The sequence below is a fragment of the Trachinotus anak genome, unplaced genomic scaffold, assembly GCF_046630095.1.
Source record: "Trachinotus anak isolate AG129_WGS33_773 ecotype Australia unplaced genomic scaffold, CSIRO_AGI_Tana_v1 ptg000014l, whole genome shotgun sequence".
NCBI lineage: Eukaryota > Metazoa > Chordata > Actinopteri > Carangiformes > Carangidae > Trachinotus > Trachinotus anak.
This window is the reverse complement of record NW_027273865.1, coordinates 6,167,654-6,186,013: the sequence shown is the minus strand read 5'-3', so window position 1 is coordinate 6,186,013 and position 18,360 is coordinate 6,167,654. Positions and strand designations below refer to the sequence as shown.

Genomic DNA, 18,360 nt, shown 5'->3' with positions numbered 1-18,360 from the left:
CTTATTTGCTTGCAATCATGCACCTGCGTAGCCTAGCAACTAAACAACAAGCTCTGGGTGAAACCCTCAGTGTAATTATCTCTTTATCGCCGCAGCACGCACTTATCAGTTATTATTCTGTTGACTGACTTTAATGCGTGAACCAACCTTCTCTGGAAGAAACACACCTTACTCCGGGAATTTTTGGCTCGTTTTGTTGCATTTGCATCTGAGAAATTTGATGATAGAGGCTTAAATTCAGCCAGAGCTCTTTAGAATCGGCAAATGAAGTACAGCAATCAACAACTTACAGACCCTTGCACCTACTTTTGTTTTTATTTTTTTTAAAGCTGTCAAGACAACTCATACAAGCCAGCACAGGAGAGAGGCAGGCCTGTTTTTCATGATGGATAATTATTGAGCACATCCATGTTTTTTAAATTTTTTTTAGTTAAACTCTTCTGCCCTGCCTCTCCTGTTCAGCCCATCCTTGTTCGTGCTTTCCTTGCCTCTTTCCCGACATCTCTTGACAGTGATTGGACTAACGAGGAAGCTGTAGTCAAGCCCTCGCTATCACTTGACGTGTCTCCTCCTAAATTTGGCAGCATACACTGCGAATAGTGCACCCCGAACAGATTCTAAACAAATTTGCTCCCTTGCCTCCTCTTCCCTTTCACCCCCTGTCCTCTGTGCCTCCTGCTCCTCAGCCAGCTAGAAGCCAATCTCCTCTGTATCTACCTAATTTAACCAGGTAAGGAAGTCCCAAATGCAATCTAATGATGGCTGTGGATGACCCTCAGGGCTGTGTGCGGTGGGCCTGGAGAGGTGGATGGCGAGGAGTAATATTCCAGGGAGATGCATGAAGCCTGAAATCTGTGTCAAGAGGGGCCGTGGGGGAAAATGGCTTTTCAGTCCCCTCATGCTCCTGTTCTGCCCTGCTCTCCTCGCTTCACTGGCAGCCCCTGCCCACAGAATAAAAGAATAATGAAACACAAGATGCAGCAGGCATCCTGATGTTGGCCGCCAGGCGCTCGGTGCATGTTCACAGGCGGGCATCTGAACAGCAGCCCTCTGTGTGTGTCTGACACGTCGCAGATAACAGCTGAGAGAAAGATGGTGAGACCACACAGTATTGACAACACTGGGTGTCTGGGAGAATGTGTCAGAGGGAAAAAACTGTGTGAACTGAGGGAGAGGAAAGGGATTGAAGTGGGGAGGAGTGAGGACCTTTGTCCTGTGATAGCAGAGAGTGGCTTAGCTATTTGTACCACATAGTTGATGTTTTTTCCCGTGACTGGCTGCCCTTTGGTCGCTTGGACCTACATTATAAATATGTGAGGAGCATTTTGCATGAGTTAATAGGTTCATTGGTTTGTGTTTCATGCAGTAAAACCTGACTTGTGAAAAATCCCAGGAAAATGATCTTCTAGGAAGTTTTCCACACTGATCAATGTCACTGATTAATCAAACTTTGATTGATGAACAAGACAGCACTCTTCATCTTTTCTCAGGCTCCGTCCGATACGTTTTTATTTAAAACAGTGTTTTAAAATGAAAACAATCCACACGAACATCTTAGCTCCGTCCGCACTATGACATCTGAAAACGCATACATACATGACCATTGACGTACACTGGTGTAAACAGGAAGCAGATTGTCTACTCTGCAGTTGATTAGTTGCAGAAAATACTCGAGGAACGAGGAACAGTAAAGACAGTTTTAGTGTTAAGATGCAGAATGCAACTGCACACCAGCTGCTAACAAAGACAACAAGGTCAGTAACACTTCAAGTTCATTATTCACGTCGCTTTCACCACAAAAGTAGTGGTAGTGAGGATGTAGCCTTAGTCTGACAGCTCCAGGGTTTTCATTTTAGTCTGGAAAACGAAGACCTTTGAAAACGATGGCGTAGACACCCACGGTCACTCTCTGACGTCTTATCAGCCTCAACAACCAGTTGCGGAAGCAGCTGGAATAATGAACTACAAGCGTTGCTGAACTTGTCTTTGCTAGCAGCTGTTGTGCAGTTTCATTTTAATGCTACAACAGTCTTTTCTTCTCCTCGTTTGTCGTATTTTGTGCAACTTATTAACTGCAGAGTAGACAGTCTTGTTCCGTGAGTGGCCATTTGATATGTGTTTTCAGGTGTGATGGTATGGATGGAGATCATTTGTAATATGGAACGAGAACGGAGATCGTTTTCATTTTAAAATGAAAACTTATTAGTGTGGACGTAGCCTAAAATCGGTCCAGCAGCGTTTCCAAAAGTCTCCATTTCAGGTGCTCAAAAACTCTGGAGTAGTGTGGACAGTGTGTAGCAAAAGAGATGTTTTTAAAACTAAAACGTAGCAGTGTGGACGTAGCCTCAAGTCATTAGGTGAACTCCCTAGCTTCTCTCCCAGTGGCGTTACATTTGCCTTGCATGTGTTTAAATTCAGGATATTTGCAGTGTGAACCCGCTGTGATAGCATATACCCATGCACATCAGAATCACTTTAAAATCCCTAATTTGACTCTGAAAATAAATGAAAAGCCACACGAACATATTATTACCTGTTTTAATCAGTCTTCTGACTGAATTTTTCATTAAAAGGAATGGCGTCTACCACCATTACTTCTACTTTGCTTTAAAATCCCCTCTGAGCTCTCATTTACAGAATCTCTTAAGATGAAATATGGCTCTAATTAACATGATATCACTTAACCAAAGAAGAAAAAAATGTAGTGTAATCCTCATGTTTTCTAGTGTTTATTTCTCTCTATCTCTGAACAAGCAACATTGGAGAGGGAAGGCATGGAAGACAAGACCCCTCTGGCCCACCAACTGGAGCCGCTTATAAATAGCCCAGTCACACCTTCTCCCCAGTGAAAAGACAGTGTGCCACAAGAAGGGGAAAAAAAGCACTTTGCTCTAATTAAGTGTTTTTCTCTTCTCTTGGCCTAGTATCTCTCCACTTCTCTACATTTACATTTACACGGCAGGCTTGTAGTTGACTCTTTGTCCACAGCTGCTTAAAACACACAGAATAATTACTAGGTCGCAATGATTACAAGCAGTCTACAGTAAGGGGTACAGGGGAGAGAGTGACAGTGGCCCAACGATACCCTTGTGATTATACAATGATCCCGTAAGAGAGACGCACAAGGGAAAGAAAAAAGAAAATGAGCAAAGGAGATGGCAAAGGCTTCTATTTTTTTTATGAGAGCAATTCATAGCAAGCACAGGAGAAAGATTAGAGAGGGAGGATATGATTGAGCAGCGAGAGGGTGACATGAGGTTCTTCTTGGCGAAATGAATTTTCAGGCTTTGACGGAGAATGTGGAGTGACTGTGAAGGGCCACTAACAGGGTCCGTGCTGGCTGACAACGCTGCACTCGGAAGCTTTGTGTAAATTTGGTTGTGTGAGATTTATTTCTTAGGCTACAGCTTGTAATCCATAGAGGGGGCTCTGCAATGTTTTCTCAAGACAAGCTGAGTTTAAACCAAGACTTTCGAGAGCAAACATGAATCAAACAAACATCTACTATTCTCTTTGTTAACATATGCTTCAGATGCTTGAAACTGACATAAAGAAGACTCTTTACCTTGTGCCACCCTCTCGTCTCACAGCTACACTCTTTTTTTTTTAAGTCTAATTTTATACCTTCATTCCTCACCTTCCAACCAAGATTATAGCAATAAATCAAGACATCTAACTGGCAGCAAACTTACAAAAGATACTTCTGCCAGAGACACCTGAACTTTTTCTCCAGATCACAAAGATCTTCACTTCTGGTTCTAGACTATGGTTATTTATTCCTTCAAACGCACCGTATGTAACTTCTGCCGCTGGGCATGTCTCAAACGACAACAGAACACGTCGTGAAGTAGATCGTGACCATGGGAGTTGTTGTCCTCACCACTATTGCTGTAAGGTCTCCTCCTCTCAAAAACAAACAGACCGGGGGATTAAAACTGGTAGAAACACAGAATAAACCAGTTTCATGTTAAAAATCAGTAATTCACCGACACAGTTAAGTAGACACAGGACGTCTCAGAGGGGCCAAGAGCTGAGCTGTCTAACATTTGTTTAGCATTTTTCTCTGACGGCCATAATCCTTCATGTGGTTAAAATATAAAGTTGAAAACAGCCAAGGCGTAAAAAGTGTATCTAAAAAATGTGATTTAAAACTGAATGAAAGTCAGTTTTTAGATTATGACAGGCAACCACAACGTTGACACATAAGCATAGGGCATATGACGTCATTGGATAAGTAGTATTTTATTTTCTTTCTACACCAGAGCTGAAAAACTGTATTTAAAAACAACAAATGCTTAATTTGAAAATAGAAGTTTGTTATATATTGTGAGTACATCAAGCCCTAAACCTGACTTTATGAAAACCCTACTTCCCACAGTCCTTCACCCCTTAACCTTCTCTTATAAAACTACAAAAGCAGCGTCTCTTCACTGTGAACCTGGGAGCACACTGACTTTCACCCAGACTCTGTGTGGCAGTGACTAACCTGCTAACTACCTGTAGTTAGTTTCATCTTTCCTGATCGTGATTCCTGTCAGGGCTCACATTCACGTGACTTACGGTCTGGAAACCGGCAGCAGGCGGAGGAGTGTCTGCTCATCATGGGAAGCGACATTGCTGGACACACTGATGCACAGTGCCATGGAGATGGGCACAGTGTGTTTGTTGAGGAGGGCACTCGGCACAGACATAGCTTTGTGTACTGTATTTCTGCTATGTGCATGTGTATCAGGGGAAAAACGTGCAAGCCTATGGAGCTGAGGGTCATTTTGGTGTTTGCACACAAGGACAAAGTGTTTCTGAACGCACCGACCAGGGCAGAGCAGCTGTTGTTGTGAGTGTCTTCTTCTGTGCCATTCACACAGCCTGTCACTATGCCTCATCTCTTCTCCCTTATTGCCACACTGTCTCATATGCCAGTCTCTCACAACTGTGGCCTCATTCCCTCTTTCGCCATTATTTTTTTTCCCTTTCTGAAGTCCCCCCCTGCTCGTTCTTTCTTTTTTCTCCTTCCTGTCTTCTCTCTCTGTCGCTGTGAGCTTCTGATGATCTATCTCCCTCCTCCCCTCGCTCTCCCCTGCTCCACTTCTTCAATCTGTCTCTCTCTCTTTTGCCCTCGCCTTTTCCCTCCTCTCTCTCCCTCTCTCCCCTCTTTTCCCCTTCTCCCTCTCTCTTTTCCCCTCTGCCTCTCTCTTTCTTCTGCAGCTTCAATGTCCCTCTGTGTGAATAGCTGGGATGCTTTTGTAGAAGGTTTCCATAGTGACGGGCCATTTGAACAAGTCGTCATTCACGTCCGTTTGCTGTAAGCTGGAGAGAGGCCATGTTATCTCCCCCTGACACACAGACAGACCTGCACCGCTCAGTCACCACAAATGTAAACCTGCAACCGGCAAGCTGCTGCACATCTTCTAGCTGGAGCTTAATTACGGACACGTCTCGCTACTGTTCATCTCCCCTCACTGAGCATGGCGACGTTCGGGCGACACTCAGGGAGATCAGGTTGCAGCTCAATCATAGCTCTCCTTGGAAACTGTTAGTGAGGTTTGTTTGAAGGTGGGACATGTAGAATATTAACACCAGTAAATAATTACCACAAAACAGGATGGTATTTACTTTGTGGTTAATGCACAACTTAGCATCTCCTAAAGATTTCCTCTTGTTCAAGGAAACAAAGACAAATACCGGCGCAGTTTAAGATAGGAATAAGAGGTATATGGGGTTTAACGTTTGAGAAACATTTTGGTCATTTTATTTTCTTTATCTTTGCCATTTTTAATCATGGATGCGTTTTCATATTTTATCTTTATTTTGTATACTTAAACATTGGGGTTGTAACCAAGGTACTCTTATATTTTAATAATTTCTAGTATTAGTCATTTTTATTACTTACAGTAGTTATTGTAGTAGTGTTAGTAGTAGTACTGGCTACAACCAAGCACTAACCTCTGAGGCTGAAGAATGAAGCCAACATGGACGTGCCAAAAACTGCAGTTCCTCGAATGTCCAACTTTACAGCAGGTATAAACTGTTTTGGTGTTTATAGCTAAGTTCCTCCTTCAAGACAACTCTACAGGGATTAATTTTTATATCACTCACCCGTTTAAATTTTATTAAGGCTTAAAGTTATGAGTGACAGGTGGGTGAGTTGGTCTGCTCCACACATGACCAACCTCATTGCCCATTTTTGGATTAGCTAGGAGTTAGGTGGAGTCAGGCACTGCCAAGATGGCGACAGAGAAGCAGCCCACTCTGAGCTTCAGAACTGCTCATCAGTAACCTGTGGTTAACGTCACGGAGACTACATCCATCTTTATTTACAGTCTATGGTTACAACACAGACAACAAGTAGCACGTTCAACTCATCAGGTCTCAGTTTAATGTCTTTAAAGGAAACCTGTTCAGGAATGCAGACAACAAGATCTAGATAAATAAACTTGCGCTCGCATTTGAAAGCAAAAATGCAGTTAAGATCAATTAAAATGAGTTATCCAAAAGGAAGCAGACTAATCTGATACCGGGCCACTGGTATCAGGAGTCAAACAGGTAGAAATCTCCTCACTGAACCACCCTCAGATCCTTCATCACTTTGAACTCTCATAGCACGATCAACTGCTTTATCCCTCTGAATAATTTCCTCGGCTTGAGACATGAAAGGAAGTGACGGACATGGCTGAGTCAATGGTATTTTCAGTGTTTCGCACTTTGGCAGCGCTTCCACAAAGTCTCATTAACAAAGGCATGTTCAATCAAGCACAGGTTGGGCTGAAGGGATTACAAATAGGCTTACTGTCTGAACCGGGGCTGGTACCGGCATGTCGTGGCCGTGTCATTGTCTTCCATGGTGGGCATTGGGTGTGTGGTAACAGTGTTTTTCCGCTCGCCTTTGACACCTCAGGGCAGAAGGAACAGCAGACTTTTCTGTCCTGTCCATTCCCGTCTGGATGTGAATGATGGGAGGCTAATGAGGCACACGGAGGTGACTGCTAGTGACCAGAAACATAATATTCAGCTCTCTGTGGAGCATCTCTCTGTCACCTCAAACACCACACATACACAAGCACACATTAATTAATCTCATGGTTTCCTTGAACAAATTTAGCAAATTGTTTTTGCACAATTTATGCGTATAGAGTTTGATTTGGTTTTTTTCTCCAAAAACATTACATTTTTCAATATTGAAGGAAAACAAAGTAAAAGACTATTTACAGGAACTAACTTTCTTTAACAATGAAACGCACTGTCGAGAATTTCCTCAGTGACATAAGAGGAAGTGGAAAGTGAATGATGGTTCTGTTTTTAAGAGGAAGATCCACAGAGTTTAGCTGGAACTGTAAATTTCACAACTTTCGGTCGTTGTCTTTGGAGGAAAAGTTACTGGCACTGACTGGACAGTCTGTTCCCCAAACTGTGGGAGCATTTATAACACTGTGGGTTTTGGAGCGGTGACTCATAGGGCAACTCCAGAGTAGTCTCTAGACACTTCAAATGGTGAAGACAAAAGGCCATTTCACTCGGACAGAGGAGCTCATTTGCATTGCAGTGAGGGGATTGCCCTTTTGATTCAGAGTCAGAGAACCTGACACCTTTTTTCCTTTTATTATTCTGTTTTTACTGTCTGCCCATTTGAGGGTGGGTGGTGGTGGAGGTGTTTGGTCAGTGGGAAAATGTCACTGTCCCTCTGTTGCTAAATGTCCTCCCCCTTCTCATCTGTTATCTGTCGCTGTCGAGCTGTTTGTGTAGTGATGGTGTCAGTGGCTCAGGCTCTCCCGTGGGTTTTACCGCCAAGAGAATCACAACAATGTCCGACAGCCCCATTTGGTGATTTGGTGGAAGTTAAAGTGGTAATGAGTATTTAAGGACTTTTATTGACCTCCATCACTGAGCAGGGAAACAGCTATGATGACCTGTAATTACCAGAAATGTAAAAGTCTCATTTTCAAAATATAACAAGTAAGCTTATTGATAAAGATTATAGATTCAACATAAACAGTTAGTGACCAGGAAAAGCTGGGTGACATACTGTACTGACAGAATATCAGTCCTGTGTTGTGAGAGTTGATATCATCTGGCATGTTGGATAATGGTGATGTGACCCATATTAGTTTTTTCTGGTCCTGTTGTTAAGTCTCCAGTTAACTGCTCCAGAGCTGAAACAATTAGTCAGTTCATCAATTGACCAACAAACATAAATGACAACTATTTTAACAATCAATGAAATTTTAGAATAATTTTTTCAACTTTCTCTGTAGCAAGTGGCAACTCACCGTGACGTCACCCATTGGTTTGTTAACTGCCGTTTTGAAGCCACAATTTTGTAATTTGGACATCTGTACTGTAATGCTGTTTGTGGTACAGTTTGTCAATCACACAGTAGCCCTGACCTAATGCATACCCTTTTCCATTTTCCTCTAAATGGGGATAATAAATCATTTCATGAATGAACATCATGTTATATTGAAGAAGACTTGAAACTAGCAATTGAGACCATAAACTCATTAGGAAAACGGTTACTGAGGTAATAATAATAAATCAAGTGAGAAGTAGGGTCATTTTTCCATAGTCTTCAATATAACAGATTTATTTTTGCTACCAGTGGAGTCGCCCCCTGATGGTCATTAGATAGAATGCAGCTTTAAGGCACTCCCCCATTCTTCAGACCCAGAGTCATTTTTATATACAATCTAAGCTCTGGAGCCACCATCTCAGATGAGAGGACTAGCTGCTTTTCTACATTTTGAACAGTTGATTGGACAAAACAAGTCATTTGAAGATGTTACTTTGGTCTCCGCTGTGCACAAACAACCTCTGAAAGCACCAACTCTGATTTCTATAACATGTCATATCATAGCGTTTCATTGTGATCCCCAGCTCTAACACTCGCGCTCATGTAAACATCTGAACCAGGTTGTCTTCCTCACATTAAGCTCATTGTACAAATAAGCAATAGTTGATCGGAGCCTGTATGCTCACCAGTATTTCACTCTTGGCATGAACGGATCATTATCTGATTTATTGATTCTTGTCTGTACCACAGTCACCACAAAGTGAACCAAGTGTAACGCTGTGTTTGGAAAATAGATGCATGGATAGTGGTGATGGGAAACTACTCATTTCTTTGCAGTGGCAGCAAAAAGCAGTTTAAATGTCCCAACTGAAAGTGCTCTCTGAATTCTTTAATGTGAGAAACAGTAAACACCAAAGTCCATCCCTTTCCTCCTCTTTAGAGCTAATATTAGCCTGCAGGCTGCTGCACATCCTTCTGCACCACTGTAGACTCACAGTAATGATCTGTCCACATGTGGACAGATCATTAGCACTAATGACTACTGAGCACTCTTGGGTTGGAACGTCAATATGTTGACGATCTTCGCGGCTGGTGCGATCACATCGCAAGGTCTTGTTAAAGTGTTTAAAAATGTTGCCTTTCCACCATCCTCCATTTTTGAACAGCTGAAAATGTGGAAAATATTCATTGAGGTGTTGAGACAACCAGAAATCTCTGCACCTGGCAAAGGAATCGTTAGGCAAAGTCTTAAACCCCTGCCGAGATTCTCCTACTGGGAAATTCGATTGCCACAACACCATCCAGCTTAAAAGACAATGAACTGATTATCGATGGGATCATATCAGCTGTGACGCCCACACCCGTCTTTGAACTCATCTTTCATTTTCATGTAACTATTCACTTATAAAGTTCCTTGCACAGTTGTGAGGCTATCGTGGTGACGAGACCTGTCCACACACACGTAAACACCTGCCAAAGTACTCAAAACCACCTCTGGTAGTTTCTGCTGCAGTGGGTCTCTCCAGGACCACATTTTGCCTTGATGACACACACACAGACTCACAAGATGAAAACAACATCAGCCTTGCTGTAGCAGCTGGTAATAAGCACATGCTAGACTAAAAGCTGTTATATAAAAACTATAATAGAAGCTAGTAAAGACATAAAAATGCTGTAATTGCTCCCCTAAACTTATTAGCACAAGGCAGTCATTGCAGTGAACACTGCTCCCTCATACACGTCAACACTTTTTATTGCAAGCAATAAGAAATAACAGTATTCATTTTATGCCCCTATATATTGTACATATAGATCATATTCCTGTGCATGTGTATGTGGCTTTCTCACCACTGCCTATCTTGTTTAAGTATTAAGTCACCACAAGGAAGGATTAGGTGGATTAACGACGCCAGGCATTTCTCCACAGAGTCACATGGACACTAAGCATTCTGGGAACCCCCGGGCCCTGACCGGTGCCTCATTCTGGAGCTGCTTTTATAAGGGCTAGACTTTGAGGATGGCTTCACCATACCTCTGCCAAAATTAGACTAGTTGCCACCGCTCTGTGAGGCCTGCGAGGTTTATAGACCTGTTGACACTGGAGCTGATTGCAGTGTCTGCCTCTGAATGCAACACAGGCAGTTTACCAGAAAATATGCTTGTCAGAAATGTCAGCCAGGCACCACCACCTAACCTGTTCCTTAGACTGTCTGTTAACAGAGGAAGTGTGTGCACAGTTTGTTTTGGCGGTGTCAAAGTTACCATCTCTGTGTTTGTGTTGGAGGATCATCACTAAGGCTCAAACCCTGCTGTTTTGAATATTACAGCCCTCATTTATTCATTTCCCCTTTCCCACTGTCCTCTCGGTGTGTGTCCTGAGCTCACACGCTGCTGTTCACGCTGCCCAAAGTGTTTGACCTGAGACCACACACACATACACACATGCTTCCACACACACACAAACACACACAGATCGGATTAGCTTCTTTGGATCCTGCCCAGATGCTGTGCGGAAGGTCATGTAATAACTGACCCATGCAGGTCCAGGAGGGGTTTTCTAAAACCTCATTAAGGAATACTACCTGTTTTTTTTGTGTGTGTGTTTTGTAGTCAGTGGTCTTTGTTACATTTTCCTTCTTCTGTTATTCCTGCCCATGTCTGCATACAATCAGCAGTGCAGAAGATATTAGACTTCATTTCCTCCCTTTCACAACTGCTGAAGGAAACTATTTTCTGCCTTTTATTCTCCAACACTACAAAAAAAAAAAAAAAATCTTCCACAGACTCGGAAATTGCCTGAGCTTAAATAGGCCATCCCAGTAAATGTAAAGCCTTAATTTGGTTTTGTCAAATTTTCTCTGATTTATCATTATTTCATTGCACCTACGTTCAGCATTTTCATGTGAATGCATTCGTTAACACTGTCAATCACACACAGCCAGAAATGAAAGTAATAAAGGTAATAATCCAGAAAAAAAAATAGAAACTTCATTTTGTTGTGTATATATATAGATATATATATATATATCTATATATAATAGGATATATATATATATATATCCTATTATTTTTAAGATGCCTTGCATTTAAGGTGCCCCACTGTGACACAAGTAAAATGTATATACAGTGGCGTGCATCACAAAATGATTGACAGTGTAATGCAAATTAGATGTGGACAGTAAATGGGCTGTAACTCAAAATAACATTGCTCTTCTGTTGCTGGGTAATGTTTTCCAAAAGAAATGAAGACAGATTTACTACTCTCTCTCTCTCTCTCTCTCTCTCTCTCTCTCTCTCTCTCTCTCTCTCTCTCTCTCTCTCTTCTCTCTTTCTCTCTCTCTCTCTCTCTCTCTCTCTCTCTCTGTGTGTGTGTGTCTGTGTTGCTCATTAGAGAACCAGACCCATAAGGTATATTTATCTGTTACAAGGATAAAAAAGGAGTGCTCGTGTGCGTGTGTGCTTGCGATGCTCTGTGCGTTATTTCACAACAGGCACTGTCATGTCCTCACTTGTTTTATGTGAAACTTGGCTGGGCACACAGAGAACAGGCTAATAAAACATGTTTGTGTGCTAGAGGCAGACTGGTAAAGCAGTGACAGACTGGTGTGCGTTTGAAAAGAGTGAAATCGAGCTAAATGATCCTCAGCCCACACAGCTTTTGAAAAGCCTCTGTGGCGGCGGGCCTGTCTCCGCTCACGCCGCTTCACACCGTTCCTTTATGGCATTACAATCTGCGTTCATTTGAGAATAATATGTCAAGCCGGGATGTGAGCCAATCAACACACATTCCCTGCTGCAGTTGTCTATTTACCCTTTTTTTTTTTTGCCTCTCCCTTTTCCCAACTTCCACTCCCTCCATGCCTCTCTCCACATAGCGGCAGGTGTTCACACTTACACATGATATAACATCTCACGGTGAGTCAGTAATGAGAGATGGATGCTCGATGACTTACGCTCGATAGGTGTGGCGGCATATTTTTCCACTAACCGTGTGTTTGTGTGTGTCGTTGCTACATTTGACACCCAAACCAGAGCTTATCCGGCCTGAATAGAGAAACCACGACAACGGTGAATTTGTCAGCTAATGCTTCAAAAACAGGACTTGGATCATTTAGTAGAATTAAGTTCAATGTGATTCATGACAGAGAGGAATCAAAATGATTAAAGAAATTATGTTATCTTATTATTACCTCATGTCTCTGGAAAAGGCTGAATAGAAAATAATGAAAATAATGTTTTGACGTCTACCTTCCACCTTTTCTATTCTCGTATCCTGTCAAAATGTTTGTCAGTAACTCACTTTGTAGATCCCAGTTAATAAAATGTGATTGCAGATCTTGGGGCAATCGAGCCAACCCTTCCTTTCCTGTAAAACCTCCAGGTCTACCAAACTGAATGAGTTGGTTTGCACCAGGATCATTAACAAGATCAGGCAACTAAGATAGAAGACAAATGATCCTCACAGGCCACCGTCAGTGCCAGTTCTGCAGTCTTTGTTTACTGACTGTTGAACTTTAAAATGAAGTCACTCTTGGCACAAAGTCCTGCCCTGAACCTCTGTTTCATGTGGAAACACGACAAAACCGCAGACACAAATTACTGTCAGGTTATTTCATGTGACCTTTGCGGAGGAGTTCAGTTGCATCACATCACAGTTAAAAGAACAACAGGGCCAAAACGGTGTGACCCACAGTTATCTGTAGCCTGCAGGTTGTATTCATCCACAGCTTCCCTCTGAGTCAAAGAGTTACCTCTGTTTCTTATTTTTTGTCTTCTGATTCCATCTCACAATGACCAATAGAATAGATCAGTATTGGGTGATGAAAAAAAAATCATGACATTAACACTTTGGAAATCAATTTACAAGTCATGGCCGAGTCACTGCCGGGTAAAGATTCTGTTTGTTGCAAAATAAGACTGAAACTTTTCCTACAGTAGTGCGTGTCTGTGTGTCAGTATGTCACAGTCAGCAGAACTGACTGTTCAGCCTGTTTCCTCCAGGCCACTCATCTGTCTGGTTCAGGTAACAGTAGTGATGAGACAAAATTTGTCTTCCCCCACAAGCCCTCTGTCTGTCTGTCTGTATCACTTCTCTTGCTCTCAGCTGCCCTCCATGACACTTCTCTTGTATAAATCTGGCCCAGAGTTGCTTTCTCTTGTATAAATCTGGCCCAGAGTTGCTTTCTCTTGTATAAATCTGGCCCAGAGTTGCTTTCTCTTAAGTACTAAACAGGCATGTGACTGCAGATTTATGGCAGTGGTATTAAACACCTCCCACCAGCTTCCCCTGCCATTGTTGCACTTGAAGTGTTAAAGGCACACCAACACTTATTCACTTCAGCGGAGTCAAAGGGTTGTTGGGACAGTCCCCGACACTTGTTTGTCCCCAGCCGCGGAGTCTAGTTGTGGTCAGGCTGTCACTGCCTCCCTTGTCTTCCTCTCTAATGTGCTTCTCTGCATCCCTCATGTCCTCCCCACCTCTCTGCTTCTCATACACCCCAAGCCAATCTGACAAAGGAATGAGAGGGAGGAGAGCAAACAAGCCTGTGGTGGTGCAGGGAGAGGGAGGAGTGCAGCGGGACAAAGACATGGAGATGGAGGAAGGAGGAGGAAATGAGGTTGAATCTGAGGCTGTCGTGCCTCCAGGACTAAATCAAGACAGTCCAGAGTGTGTTTGCTCGCCTACGTGGATGAACATGTGCCCGCGTGGCTGTCTGCATGTTTTTCGTGTGTTTTAGGATTGTGTGTTATGTGCGTGTGTGTGTGTGTGTGTGCGTGGGCTACAGTGTGCTTCCCCGGCTGAATATACGCATGCTTGTGTATGCCTGGTGCTATATTCAGTTTGTGTGTGTGTGTGTGTGCGTGCAGACTCAGCTCTGGTTCATCACACGCCACAGCCAACTGATGATTACACAGCACTTGTTTTGTCCTCGCTCTACTCTGTTCTGCGCCTATTATCAGCCCGGGAGCCTGCGCAGAATTAGACATAGAGCTTTGTCTTACACGCTGTTACTCCCTCTTCAGCTGTTTTCTCCTTGGCTCGGCTCTGCAGAGGACACCTCTGCTCGTGCCTCCTCAAGGCTGAGAACCCAGCAAACAGTCCAGCAGTCCACACTCAATCCCTTGATCACTCTCTGGGACTGAAGCCTGTTTACTCAGCCTGATGACTTTATGACAATCAAGAGGGGATAAGTTCCATGCCACTTCCTCTCTGGAGGCTCCCTGGTGTGTGTTTTTGGATAGTTTGGCATGCAGAGCTGCATCGCCTCACTAATTCATTAGAGCTTCCCGTGCTGTGATACCCCTAGCATCAGGCGAGCGTTAGCAGGCCGCAATTTATCGTCCCTGTGAGGAGCTGATGAGTTGACTGATGCTCTCACCACACCAACACTTTTCAAAGGTAATCATGTGAAAGCTGATTATGCGGTAGCTTTGGACAGTTGGTGTCCATTTTCTGCGGAGTGGTGTTTAGTTATTTTGAGTAAAGGATGGGCAGACTGGGTGTTCCTGTTTCCTGCCCGCTGAGCTCAGTAAATGATGATAGGAAGGACAACGGGGGGAGAAAGATAGCGGATTTCCTCTCTCATTCAAAGGGTTTGGACATAAACAGAGATGGGAACAAGTCCGAAATATTTTTAACAAATCATGCAGTATCTCAGAACACATAGTTTCACTAAATTGTATGTGTTGTTGTTCATATGTGTCTGTACAGCTGAGGTAGTGGTGGATCAGGAATCACCAGTGTTTACCTTGAAGAGTAAATGATCCACTCTTTGTGGAAGGAGTTTAGTCCCAGGAGGTCTGAATGAGCAAAGCTCTGGCATAAACTAGGAATGTCCTGGTTTGTGAGGCATGACGGACTGCAGTTTTTTCTCCTCTCCTGCTCTCTGTGTGCAGCCTCTCAGTCACTCAATGGGCATCAGAGCAAAAAAAACCTTGTGCACAAATCCAATCAAACCCCTACTCATTTAACCATCAACCTAGCCAAACATTCCCGAGGTGCATTTAATTTGTCTCCTGTCTGAGCCCCTCTGCTCTCTCAGCATTGCAGCATTGAGTTGCAGTAGCGGCCTAGTGTTGACAGGCAGTGCTGATGTTGCTCCATCACGTCTTGTATAGTTATCCATTGCTGTACATGAGCAGGACCAGGTTTATGTGATCAGACTTTACTGTACCAAGCTCTTGTGTCGGGCTCATAACGGTGTTTATGAGAAAAGTGAAGTGAAGTGGAGCAGACAGTTTCTCAAGTCAGCCAGAATACTCCCCAGCTTTTATGGGCTCTGTAATGATTGACTGCATTAACCCCCATTTCTCTCTTTCTCTCATTCCCTGTCTACAGGCATTAGCAGCCAATGCAGGCACAGGGTTTGCCGTGGCAGAGCCACAGGTGGCGATGTTCTGCGGAAAGCTCAACATGCACGTCAACATTCAGACCGGCCGCTGGGAACCCGACCCATCTGGAACCAAGAGTTGCGTAGGAACTAAAGAGGGTGTGCTGCAGTACTGTCAGGAGGTGAGTCACTGTGACACAGACACATCTCTAATCTCCATTCTATCAATATCATAGAGGTGGTGAAATTCAAGAATTAAGAAAAGCAAAGGATGCTTCTTTTACTTTGCTTTATGAGCTTGAAGTGACTTGAAGTGGTGATTTGAGGTTCAAAATTCAAAACCAGATTATCTTTGAGATGTAGATTTGAAGATGCAATATATTTTTATTTAAAGATCTTAACTTTGTGGTATGTAGTTGAGTCTTAATTGTTAAGAGTGGCACATTTGCTATGATTGGATTTGCTATGTTTTGCTTTTCAGTCTCATTGCTCCAGTCAGGAGACTGCTACTTTTGTAACTAACCATGCGAATGAAGTCTGTTCAAACCAGAGCCATTGCACATACTTGGTTTGTAAAGGACATTTTAGTTCAGCTAAGTAGCTTTGCAGCACATAGAACAAAGATGTAAGATGCTTGTACATTGAACACAATTTTAATTACATCTCCTTTTCCAGCATGTTAAAGTAACTGGAGTGATATTAAATTAGAAGACAAAAAGTAAACATGTGGACATTTGTTATTAAAAATGTCTGTGTTATGATGAGGGGAATTGGCTAGCGAGGTGGAAAAAGTCAGTTTTCATTTCACTGTGATTTATCACTGGAGAGGCTATTGAGCTGTTGCTGTAAGACAGACATCATTTTCAGTATAGCCGGTGGCATGTCAATTAGCAGACCCTCTGTCATTTTATTTTTTTTCAAGGACAACTAAGGACATATTTTTCCACAACACTGACATCCATGCTCTTATTTACTTGTTCCTCCTACTGTATCTCCTAACCCAGGAGGCTGCTGGTTTTACTGTCGTGGTTTATTATGCAGCTGTCCAAGGACAAAACAGGGCTGTACATTTTGAGTCTCCACAAGCTTCAGTTGCATTTATTGATGACATTTTAATGGCATTTGGGCATAGTGTAAATTCGTGCTCTTTCACGGTTGAGCAGATGGCATCTCGAGAGAATAAAGCACGGATTAAAGGATCCCATTGAAGATCCACTTATTGTACCTTTTCTCTCCCACACGCACGTTAGCACACGCACACATTAAAGAATTCCTCTCTCATTATTTCTACTGCTTCTTCTTCCAACAGATGTATCCCGAGCTCCAAATTACAAACGTGGTGGAAGCCAACCAGCCAATTCGTATTGAGAACTGGTGCAAGAAGGAGAAGAAGGTCTGCAAAGGCCACGCCCATATTGTGGTGCCTTACAAATGTTTAGGTAAGCTTGTGCACTAATGAGTATTTCAAGGGCTGGGACAAACCACATAGAAGACTGTAAATGACCCTTCATATCAGGGGTTCCCCATCGCCCACCCCACCCCCTTCTCTTCTATATTAGCACTTCGTTCAATATAGAGAAAGAAGAGATTATGATACATCGTAGCCACAGGCAGAGGTGACATGGAGCAATATTGGAGCGTGATTCAGATGACTAATCCAGGCCTTGAGCTGCAGATTGAGCAGATCCAGGCAGGATGGGAGCTAATGTCTCTCAGAACAGATAGCTAAGGGGAGAAAAGCTATTATTGCTGGGGAGGCTTGTTGAGCAATAAAGCACAATCTTATTTCCCCCCTCAGACAGTGGCCATAAACTCACACAGACACACAGGGTCAGCGAGGGGGAGGTCTGTGAGGAGGCCTGCTTTATTACTCCCCATTTCTCCATTCGCCCGCGCCATCATGCACACCTCTCTCCCCCCTCTGTCTCCTGTAGCATCACTGTAATCAGCAGTGGCAACATGGCTATATTGTGGTTTATTAAATGTCAGATATCGGCTCACACTTCGCAGGCCTCATGCCTTTGTACCTGCTGACTTAAAAAAACACAGACCACTCCTGCTGCCTCTGAGGATTGCAATAACAGAGAAATAGAGTTCTGAAACAGGGCTTCTCCCCGTACTTGCCCAGCTATGTCAGGAAGGAAAAAACATCCAACTCTATGCTGCAGACATTTCCCAGCACCCTTCCTCTGTCCAAAAGCCTCTTGCTGATTGAGTTGTGCCGCTTTCTGAGATGAAAAAGCCATTAGCAGTTGCACTGGACTGTGAAATGGGCTACCATTCAAGAGCATTTTTGGCAAACGCAGAGAGGAAGCTTTTGGGAAATTCATGGGACGGCAAACACCACAACTGGAGTGGCCCCTTTGTGGCTGAGACGGGAATACAGATGAGACAGGTTCACGGGCAGAATCAGTCTCCAAATTTCCCCCGGTTTGCTCTCATCTTACATCACACCACACCTGATAGTCTGCCCTCCCGTCCTCACAGTGGCCTGCTGTTGCATTAATCAACAACGCAAGACCTCTCATTATGAATCAGCAACAGTGCCATGGCTGCCATTTGATTAAAACAATCCCATTACCTCTTCTGGAATAATTAAATATCTTGATTGCTTGTTTTTGCGCATTTTTGTCATCATCGTTAAAGGTCTGCGCACTCGTGCCCCATCAAAATACAGAGGCCTTCTCTGTTGCTCTGCTGGGTTGCAAATGAGGAGCCCGAGTAGAGGGAACAGAGACAGATGGA

At 43.3% G+C, this 18,360-nt stretch overlaps 1 protein-coding gene across 6 annotated transcripts in view; it reads left to right on the top strand.

The window, feature by feature from the left end:
* The window catches only part of aplp2 (amyloid beta (A4) precursor-like protein 2), a 54,732-nt gene that overhangs the window by 11,547 nt on the left and 24,825 nt on the right, over positions 1–18,360 (top strand). For all 6 annotated transcript variants that reach the window (XM_071495928.1, XM_071495926.1, XM_071495929.1 and 3 more), the window contains exons 2-3: positions 15,624–15,797; positions 16,925–17,054. In XM_071495928.1, the coding sequence (XP_071352029.1) occupies positions 15,624–15,797; positions 16,925–17,054 (304 nt within the window). The remainder of the gene's footprint in view (positions 1–15,623; positions 15,798–16,924; positions 17,055–18,360) is intronic.